Source organism: Bison bison, unplaced genomic scaffold, assembly GCF_000754665.1.
Source record: "Bison bison bison isolate TAMUID 2011002044 unplaced genomic scaffold, Bison_UMD1.0 scf7180017845530, whole genome shotgun sequence".
NCBI classification, from domain to species: Eukaryota; Metazoa; Chordata; class Mammalia; order Artiodactyla; family Bovidae; genus Bison; species Bison bison.
In genome coordinates, this window is record NW_011476103.1 from 38,653 (window position 1) to 49,936 (window position 11,284).

Below are 11,284 nucleotides of genomic sequence, written 5' to 3' on the forward strand. Positions count from 1 at the left end.
TCGGCCAGGGTCACGTGCCTGAGAAACCAGCCAGCGGGGTGAATATTATCACCAGGGTGTGGATGGAGACAGCTGATGGTGGTGGGAAGCTGGAATGAGTGGAGCTGAGCTGTGTGGAAGGAGCTGTTAGAGAAACAGGGAAGACTCAGAGTTAGGCTGAATCTTACCCACATGTCACCAAATGCAGAGCCAGATCTGTGTTTACAGCTGCATGAAGAAAACTGGAACTTCATCAACATACTAGATTTTTCAGCAACAGACTTTATTGTTTAAATATTTACAAATAATAATCTATTGAAAAAAGTTTAGTTTCTTACAAAATTTGGCATTCAGTGTTCCCAGATCACTTTACTATCTTGTATTTATATGTCAGATTTTTCTTCATAAATAGTTCACTCAAAATCCTGAATTACTTGCTAAATTGTACATTAAAAGCTCTTTTAAAGGATTTTTCACCCCACCTTAGTTTTCTGAAATCTAGATGAAGTTTTCTCCACTTGACTTTAGGATCACTTGTTTCTTCAACATGAGAGCCTTAATGTTGATTATGAAATGAGGTCACTGAAGACTTTCCTTCTTTCATGACAGTGTTTTGTACAGTCTGAATCCACACATGTACCTCAGGTGTGGTTCTTATGAATAAAGGATTTGTCATATTTTTCAGTGAATCACTCTTTAGGATGAATTATTTGGTATTTCTCAAGAGCCTTCACCCTCTTACTTCCTGTCATAGTGATTATTCCTTCACTGAGTCTTCTTGTGCACATCAACTGTGCTTGGCTTAATGTTTGTTCAGTGATTAGACCCAGAGGACCCAGATGGAGTCTGTTCATGTTGTTTACCATGGATTATAAATGAAAGCATTTTCACACTGATTGCAGACTTGGATTCTCCCCTATGCAAATCCTCCAGTATGTTGAAAGTTTAGAGCTGTTGTTAAAGACGTCCACATTCCTTATATTTACAGTGCAAGTTCTCTCATGACATCTATGGCCACACAACAGACTGAAGGTTTTGCTATATAAATGTCACACATGTGGATTCTTTCATATAAATGTGCATATGTCAAATGGAGTAAGGATGACTGAAGGGTCTTCCCCACTGATCAGTGTTTTACAGTGATTACAGCTTTCTTTGATGTGACTCTCTGATGTGTTCAAATATTAAAACTATGGTTGAAGTCTTGTCCATGTTTATTACATTTACAATACCATGTCATCTAAGGTCAGAATACTTACTGAAAACATTCATAATTTTCTCTCCATTGTGGGTTCCCTCATGTCGCCTAAGGGCAGAACACTGACTGAAGGCTTTTCCACAGAGATGACATTCATACGGCTTCTCTCCAGTGTGAGTTCTCTCATGACGTCTAAGAGCAGAACATTTACTGAAGGTTTTCCCACAGAGCTGACATTCATACGGTTGCTCTCCAGTGTGCGTCCTTTCATGCTGTCTGAGGTTGGAGGACTGACTAAAGGCTTTTCCACAGAGATGACATTCATACGGCTTCTCTCCAGTGTGAGTCAGATTGTGTTTTCTAAGGTCAGAGCTTTGAATAAAGGCATTCCCACAGATATGGCATTCATAAGGTTTCTCTCCAGTATGGGTCATCTCATGTCTTCTAAGGCTAGAGCAATTGCTGAAGGCTTTACCACACAGATGGCACTCGCATGATTTACCTCTGCTGTGGATCTGCTTATGTGGATTAAGGTATGACTGGTCACTCTGGGATTTTTGATACTGTTTGCTGATATTGGGTGTCTTTTCTGTGTGAGTTAACAAATGTTGACTCAGTGTGGAGCTAGGACTGAAATCTTCTCCCAAATCATTACATTCACAGGGATCCTCTGGAGTGTGAAATGTCTGCTTTTAGAAAGGAGATGAAAGGCTGTTAGTGGTTTGTCTACATACATTCATACACTCCTTGCTCTACATACAAATCCAAAACAAATCATTCAGTGAGAGCTTCCATTTACAATCTTTCCAATATTACCTGCATACATACAGTGATTTGCTTTTTATGTGTTGTAAAGACTTTCTCTAAATAGTATCCCAACTTCAGTTTGAGCTTATAGGTTAATTTTGAAGACTGCAATATGTTTCAAAAACTAGACATATGAACAATTTGTGCATTTGCCCACCCCCTCTTTTTTTTTTTTTTAAAGATCTGAGTTTATGGTTTTGAGGTCAGGTTAATTTCTCCACTAAATGCAAACCATTTAAAACTTTTTGCTCAGATATACCTTAATCCAAATTATTAATACCCACTGCCAGGTTTTTAATGTTGATGACCAGGGTTAACACACAGGAAACTGACCATTGGGATGATTGTAGATGTGTCCTTCTTGCTGATATGCTGTGTGGCTAACAATTCTTCTTTAAAGGCACTTTCCCTGCCTAAAATAATTGGGAAAAAAAAATTAGAATGGCATTAGTGAAATGAAAATGTTGAAAAACTCTGACCTCTATGTTTCAAAAACTGGCATGTCGATGGGGAACACTCCAAGAAACAGAAACACATTTATAGGGCATTGACAATTAGTAAAGATTTTCAGGAATGAAATATGAAAAAATGGAGATAAGATGCTGAGTAGGTAAAGAAGGAAAACCTTCAGAGGGGAGGATGAGAACAAGAGTTATATGTGAAAGTTTAATAAGTACATGAATGTCCTTTTCCCTAAAGCCAAAAAAAAGATAATGGCAGGAGGACACATGAGTGAGCCTGAAATATGTAAGGAATAACAACATCTAAAGAATTTTGCACCTACATCTTAGAAAATATCACTCAGTTAACAAAATCTTCAGTTGATGTTTGCTAAGTATGTACTCACTCACTGACTAGGCACAGGCCCCTGATGCATACCTGGACTGTGGCTTTGGAAAAATCCTCTTCCTTCAATCCACAGCTCTTCACCTTGCTCCAACTGGAAAATCACATCCAATTTGCAATGCTGATACCCTGTTCATAGAAAAAAGGTGGATTTTGAGTTTTGTGTTAGTACAAGCACATTATCATCAAGTCCAGGACAGGCTACTGAGAAATAAGGAGGCTGACCACTGAAGTTTGGCTCAGGCAACACCTTGAACACAGAAAACACTGAAATACAGATTGTGTGTCCAAAATAGTGAAGACCTCTAGATGCTGATGTCCATGTTCGAAGACAGGACACACAGAATCCCTTAGTCTTTCCAAAAATGGAAAAATTAAATGTCCCCATAGTGGGTTGAATATTATTTTCAAACAGATGCCAGTAAGTTCCACGAGTATAATCAAGGTTTTACTATTTTCTCTAGTCTGCTGTCAATCCTCAGCACAGTGACTAAAGCAGAATAATTAGAAAATATTTACTCAATTTATTGATACATCAAAAATATTAAGTTCCCAGGTCTGTTCTGAATATTAGAGACTGAATAGGAAGAAAGAGATTAAACTGTGGTCAAGATTACATTTAGTGGGGTAACAAACTAGATGTAAGTATTACATAAAGAAACAACTTGAATGTAGTTATAAGGCCTACAAAAGAATCAGGACAGAGACTGGGTGAGTATGTAGAAGCTGTTCTAGATACTTATTGACCGAATCAATAAATATCTACCTACCTACCTACCAACCAACCTACCTACCTACTTACCTACTCACCTGCATACATACATAAATGTTGACAGACTCACCCACGAAGACCAGGTGACTGATATTTTCCAGCATCACATCTCTGAATAGCTTTCTCTGGGATGTGTCCAGCAGGGCCCACTCTTCCTGGGTGAAGTCTACAGCTACATCTTCAAATGTCACTGATTCCTACAACATGGATATTATGGTTCTGACAGAACAATCTCTATTAATGTCCAGGGCAGGAGGGTTGATATGGCAGCGCTGAGTAAGGGGGTGGAGATGCTGGGTGTACAGAAGGATCAAACCAAGTTTGGGTTCTTGCTGAGCTGGTATTTGCTTTTCAGATATGTCACAGAGATATACACAGTCTGAATTAATACAGACTTTATTAATTTCTTTGTCATAAAGAAATATCACATGAAGTGTGATATGATAAAACCTGAAAAATCTCCCCTAAACTGGTAATTATGAGTTCAGACATGTAATTAAAACTTTCACTTGAAAATTCATAACTCTCTTCTTAATTTCAAATAACTTACAGACATATCACAAGGCAAACATTAACCATGATTTGCCACCTTTAAACCATAACTATGGTTATAGCATTCCCCTAAAAGAACTTCAGACTCCTCATCTATTAAATGGTTTACTAACCAACCTAGATAGCACATTCAGAAGCAGAGACATTACTTTGCCAACAAAGGTCCATCTAGTCAAGGCTATGGTTTCTCCAGTGGTCATGTATGGATGTGAGAGTTGGACTATGAAGAAGGCTGAGCACCGAAGAATTGATGCTTTTGAACTGTGATGTTGGAGAAGACTCTTGAGAGTCCCTTGGACTGCAGGGAGATCCAACCAGTCCATCCTGAAGGAGATCAGCCCTGGGATTTCTTTGGAAGGAATGATGCTAAAGCTGAAACTCCAGTACTTTGGCCACATCATGCGAAGAGTTGACTCATTGGAAAAGACTCTGATGCTGGGAGGGATTGGGGGCAGGAGGAGAAGGGGACGACAGAGGATGAGATGGCTGGATGGCATCACTGACTTGATGGACGTGAGTTTGGGTGAACTCCAGGAGTTGGTGATGGACAGGGAGGCCTGGCATGCTGCAATTCATGGGGTCGCAAAGAGTCAGACACAACTGAGCGACTGAACTGAACTGAATGTGCTATGAGTGTTGAATGATCCGATGAACTAATGAATGAAGTTCTTCCTATCTAAGTAAACATGCATTAAATACAAACCTCAGTCTATTACTCAGTAAAGTGTCCAAGAACCTTGAAACCATCTCCATCATTCTTCAGAAATGAACAAGTTTCATATAGAACTTGGTATCAGTAAATGTGGTCTCACTGAACTCAGTAAGAGTTGGATGTTCACAATAAGGTATGAGGTCAGATGGCTCAGCAGCATAGGCCAGGGACTCTGAGAGAGCTCTCTTGAAGGACAGTCCTAGCCTGACCATGCCTATTCTCAGTTTTCTCTGGGACCTCAAACACCACTCATCACTCTCTCCTGTCTTCGGCTTGCCTCTCTGCTAAAGGATAACAGAAGCCTCTTGATTGGGTGTGGGCTATCTAGCTCTTCAAAACTATCCACAGGGTCTTAAATTTTTACTCTGCTATCCTCCTCCTGAACATGCAGCCACAATAAAGGAAATAATACCCCCCTATATATTAATTTCAGTTACCAAGTATAAAAAAAGGGTTAATTTTCTTTTTAAGAAGTTCCCAAAAGAGCAGATATATTCTATCAAAACTTTAAAATTAGAAAAAAATAAATGAATGATTCCTCATGCCTTCTCTGTCCTCAACTTCTCTCGTCCTCCTTTCAGAGCCCCCACCGAGGACCGGTGAAGACCGGACTCACTGAATTCAGGTGATGAGACCTCAGCCTCTCCACTGGATGGTAATCTTCTGCTCCTCCCTCATCTCTGGTCACCACAACCTTAGGCTATTATAGCCAATAACATGATTAACAAGTGAATTATTCCCTGATGAGACCAGGGACAGATTAGAGAAAGAATACTTCTCTCACCTCTTCTATAAATACACAAGCTGCACGGAGGCTGAAATAAATGAGTGTGATGTTAGGAAGGATACTAGTTACTACATTTCACTGGTGCTCAGACCCATGAATACTTTTTGATTGCACTTAGAACATCCATCCAATAAGAGAAACCTGCCCATTTCCTCTCAGGAGCAGGGTATGCAGTTTCAGCAGAAAAAGGCATTCCCTACTCACCAATGGCTGCATTGTCAATAACTCAGTTGCCAGCAGTCTTTCTCTGGGTTTTCACTCACAGACAGTCCAAGCATTAAGCAGGCAAAGCTGAGGATGGAGAGAAAAGTCAAAAGACTCCAGTCTTATGCACAAGTTCCAGTCCAACATCTCATGAAATCCCAAATCTTCACCTGGTTGTTGACTCCCAGTCACACCAACAAACATGCCGTGCACATTCTATGAGAAACACACAGAGGATGCTACTCCTCTCCCAGGGTCAAAACTAAGAAGACTGTAACTATAGTCATTAACAACAACGGAAGAAACACAGATAACTTATGGACATTTATGGACAAGAACATCAAAGCTCAAAGTATTGAGCTTCATATCAATAAGTAACTTCAATAACTCTGTGATATCCAGAGTTATTCTCTCCCTGACTCCAAACCACAGTGACCCCTGACTCATGCCACATGTAGATTTTGGTTTTCATTTGTAGGTAACACTATGGACATTCTCAGATTTCATTATTCTTGATTTATGCACCCACAATGGTTCTTCAGCATTCATGGTGGCTCTCTGAAAACTCACTCCCTTCCAGCTCTCCCTTCAACTCTTCTAGATCTGTCCCCCATGAACTCAGAAGTCAGTTAACTAAAAATCTGCATTATGATGGAATTAATTTAAGAATTTATTCCATTTGGAGGAATCATGGCACCTATCCTGCCAGTCTTGTCCTTAACATCCCCTGTGCCAGAAAGTAGCAGGAGTCCAAGAGTCATAGTGTTACCATCATGGACTGTTTCAACCCTGTAGGTCAAGGGTGGTTGGAGTTTAGGAGGAAATCTAGTTAAGGCCACGTGATTATCTTAGTAAAGGGGTAGCCGAAATTCTTGAAATCCCTGCATTAATCTTCATTGGCTGCCATACGCCTGCATTTCATTATATACAAACACACTTATGTGTATAGGCATACATATACATATGCACACAAATGTGTGTGAGACACACAGAGAAAGCATTTATAAAGTGTAAATTCTCCCCTTTGTTGTTTAGTTGCTAAGTCATGTCCAACTCTTGCGACGCCAAGAACTGCAACCCTCCAGGCTTCACTGTCCGTGGGATTTCCCAGGCAAGAATGCTAGAGTGGGTTGCCACTTCCTTCTCCACCATCCTAGGTACTGAACCCATGTCTCCTGCATTGGCAGGCGGATTCTTCACCACTGATCCACCAAGGAGTTCTCCTCTAAAATACCAATAATAACTAAATACATTTTATGGAAAAATGATGATAATGGATCATAAATGAAAGTAAGATTAACTCACCCATTTGTACCTGAGGTCCACAAAAGAAAAAAAAAAGATACATTCACATCAAATACGACTCATCAAATATGTGCTTGGGTATTTACATACTCACTTAGTCCTCCCAGTAACCTGGCGATTTTAGTTTATCAATTTAACAGACGACATGGATAGTTTAAACCTCAACTAGCATAGACTTTCACTAAATCCAACCAGAGCTAAACCTTTCCCTTTCCCTCTGCCCTGATCTGCACAGAACTCTACCACTCCCTGAGGCCATTCATCTCACTAGTCACTAGGTATTTATGTATGTTCTGTCCTCCCAATGGTCTAAGTCTACCTAAGAATGATACGATTAAGCAAGTTCACCTCTGACCATTATGTATTATAAATACAGAGAAATGTCCACCGTAAGGTAACTTGCCCTCAGTGCCTTGCCCACAAGTGGCTGCAGTCCTGTAAACAATTATTTTCTGATTATAAACTCCTTCCCAAAATAATGGAGTCTGTCCTTCCTGGTAAAATTCTAGTATTTACCCCAGCCCATGGAAAAGCTAAAGAAGCCAACTATTAGGGATACAGTCATTCACCACCCAAAACTACACAGCATATAACTGGTTAACTATCTTTCAGGCTCACGTGTATCTGGCTCCAAAGTCTATTCCCTGACCACAGTTTAATGTGAGTTACGTCCTTCCATGGTTTAAATGCCTCTGAAAAATCAGAACCCCAGAGGGATAAACATTCAGGGATAAACATTCATCCCCTCCCTAGGGGATGGATAAAATTGGCGCAGGGTGTGTAGGTGAGCTGGGATGATTTCAGAAGGCTTTATGCTTGAAATCACAAAGAGTTCCATACTCAGTGACCAGAACCTGAATCCCATGAATCTTTGGAAGAGAAGCCTGACAACTGGGGCCTCTCCCTCCAACAACCAAATACTCTGATGACCAAAGGACTAAAACCAACTGCCTTCAACCAGAATCAGGGAGAGGAATGACTGAGATTCTGGGCCTTTGGACAACATCAAAGCTGCACTAAGCCATCATATATATCCCCTCCCCACTCCAAGGAGCCCAGCGTGGGTTCTGTGTCAGAACTGCCATGCCGGGTTTAGAGCAGAGACCTTCGATGGCTTTCCCAAGTAGACTCCATACATACTCGGTAAGATGTCAGGCACATGTCTCCATGGAGCAGACTGTTCAGCTAGCATCTTCCAAAGCTGACAGACTCTGCAGAGGGAGAAAACGGACATTCCTTCATTCTCTGAAACTGAGGCAAGTCTATGGTTTCACCTCTGAGCTCCTACCATCCTACACACAAGGCCAGGAAGTGGCTAGATGCCCTGCTCCAGGTGGCCCTAAGCTCTATCCCGTGTTCCTCCTCACTGCGTGTGGACTGGGTCCTATGCTCTACACCCCTTAGACACCTGCCTCTACCCTGAGCTCTTCAGAAGAATGAGGACACCCCTCCCCCCGACACTGGTCCATACCTGGAAACCTGAATCTTCTCTGTGATACACAGGAGGGAGAATGTTGTCAGCATCCCAGAGACAAGCAGTGCCAGGGTGGTTCTCAGGCTTGCTCTCTGCCTGTTGTAGGCACACACTCTGAAGAGTAACTGGAATCTTCTGGGGCGAATTGAGGGGACTAAGGATCTGGAGGGTGATTTAAATGTCTGGGGGTGGGGTGAGAAATAGAATTCTGGGCACTGTTTCCTCTTATTTTCCTCTGTGAGTCACCCAACAAGGACAGTACTGTCAATCAGATCTGTAAGAAAAGCCCCAGATTAATACAAGGATCTGATAACTGGGGAACGGCTGTCAATATTGAGGACAGTTCACAATATCTGGAAGCTACTCCGTCAACATAGTTTACCTACTGAGTCATAAAGAGAAGGAAGATCTAGTAAGACTACTCGGGCATTGTCAATGGGGTTAGGTTAGGTTTTGACCTCAAGGCAGATTTAAATTGAAATGTAAAATAATTTTTTTACCTTTAGAGTTTTTCTTCTAAGGACATAAGATATCCAGGGAAGCCCTCTACACACAAAACAGAACAGCCCTGTGAATGGGAAGGAACATATCTAGCTGTCACTGCGCTTTGCCCACACTTCCAAACAGAAGGCATCAAAGGTCACCAGTAGGTGAGAACTATAAATAAAGGTAGCCCTGCTGGAGCTGATATCTTCCTCCAAACTATCACCATGTATGCATGTGGCTTAAGGAGAACCCAACTCAATGAAAAAGACTTAGAAAAAATAACCAAAGGAATAATAATTAAAAAGACTAAAGCATAAGACCCCGCATCCGAGGTAAGGAGCAGCGGCTGTGCTTTGCTGGGGCAGCTCTGAAGACAGACTCCAAGTCCAAGGTAAGACAAACCCAGGTAAGACAGTAAGCACTGAGAGAGGGGATCAGGGGGCAGACTGAAACTACAGTCACGGAAAACTAGCCAATCTGATCACACGGACCACAGCCTTATCTAACTCAATGAAACTAAGCCATGCCGTGTAGGGCCGCCCAAGACGGACAGGTCATGGTGGAGAGGTCTGACAGAATGTGGTCCACTGGAGAAGGGAATGGCAAACCATTTCAGTATTCTTGCCTTGAGAACCCCATGAACAGTCTGAAAAGGCAAAAAGATAGGACACCGAAAGAGGAACTCCCCAGGTTGGTAGATGCCCAACATGCTAGTGGAGATCAGTGGAGAAATAACTCCAGAAAGAATGAAGGGATGGAGCCAAAGCAAAAACAACACCCAGTTGTGGATGTGACTGGTGATAGAAGCAAGATTCGTAATGCTGTAAAGAGCAATACTGCATTGGAACCTGGAATGTCAGGTCCGTGATTTAAGGCAAATTGGAAGTGGTCCAACAGGAGATGACAAGAGTGAACATCGACATTCTAGGAATCAGTGAACCAAGATGGACTGAAATCGGTGAATTAACTCAGATGGACCATTATATCTACTCCTGTAGGCAGGAATCCCTTAGAAGAAATGGAGTAGCCATCATAGTCAAGAAAAGAGTCCGAAATGCAGTACTTGGATGCACTCTCAAAAACGACAGAATGATCTCTGTTTGTTTCCAAGGCAAACCATTCAATATCACGGTATTCCAAACCTATGCCCCAAACCAGTAACGCTGAAGAAGCTGAAGCTGAACAGTTCTATGAAGACCTACAAGACCTTCTAGAACTAACACCCAAAAAATATGTCCTTTTCATTATAGGGGACTGAAATGCAAAAGTAGAAAGTCAAGAAACACCTGGAGTAACAGCGAAATTTGGCCTTGGAGTACAGAATGAAGCAGGGCAAAGGCTAATAGAGTTGTGCCAAGAGAACGCACTGGTCATAGCAAACACCCTCTTCCAACAACACAAGAGAAGACTCTACACATGGACGTCACCAGATGGTCAACACGGAAATCAGATTGATTATATTCTTTGCAGCCAAAGATGGAGAAGCTCTATACAGTCAGAAAAAACAAGACTGGGAGCTGACTGTGGCTTGGATCATGAACTCCTTCTTGCCAAATTCAGACTGAAATTGAAGAAACTGGAGAAAACCACTAGACCATTTAGGTATGACCTAAATCAAATCCCTTATGACTCTACAGTATAAGTAAGAAATAGAGTTAAAGGACTAGATCTGATAGATACAGTGCCTGAGGAACTATGGAATGAGGTTCGTGACATTGTACAGGAGACAGGGATCAAGACCATCCCCATGGAAAAGAAATGCAAAAAAGCAAAATGGCTGTCTGAGGAGGCCTTACAAATAGCTGTGAAAAGACAGGAAGTGAAAAGCAAAGGAGAAAAGGAAAGATATAAGCATCTGAATGCAGAGTTCCAAAGAATAGCAAGGAGAGATAAAAAAGCCTTCCTCAGTGATCAATGCAAAGAAATAGAGGAAAACAATAGAATGGGAAAGACTAGAGATCTCTTCAAGAAAATTAGAGATACCAAGGGGATATTTCATGCAAAGATGGGCTCGATAAAGGACAGAAATGGTATGGACCTAATAGAAGCAGAAGATATTAAGAAGAGGTGGCAAGAATACACAGAAGAACTATACAAAAAAGATCTTCAGGACCCAGATAATCACAAGGGTGTGATCACTGACCTAGAGCCAGACATGTTGG

The 11,284-nt window shown here is 41.4% G+C and overlaps 1 protein-coding gene across 1 annotated transcript in view; it reads right to left on the reverse strand.

The window, feature by feature from the left end:
- Positions 1-241: 241 nt before the first annotated feature.
- LOC104985362 (zinc finger protein 596-like) overlaps positions 242-11,284 on the reverse strand; it is a 17,459-nt gene continuing 6,416 nt past the window's right edge. The window contains exons 3-9 of the mRNA XM_010835501.1: positions 8,634-8,910; positions 8,303-8,373; positions 5,858-5,944; positions 3,673-3,799; positions 2,864-2,959; positions 2,318-2,397; positions 242-1,863 (exon numbers count right to left, since the gene is read on the reverse strand). Of these exons, the coding sequence (XP_010833803.1) occupies positions 1,216-1,863; positions 2,318-2,397; positions 2,864-2,959; positions 3,673-3,799; positions 5,858-5,869 (963 nt within the window). The 5' untranslated portion in view covers positions 5,870-5,944; positions 8,303-8,373; positions 8,634-8,910 and the 3' untranslated portion in view covers positions 242-1,215. The remainder of the gene's footprint in view (positions 1,864-2,317; positions 2,398-2,863; positions 2,960-3,672; positions 3,800-5,857; positions 5,945-8,302; positions 8,374-8,633; positions 8,911-11,284) is intronic.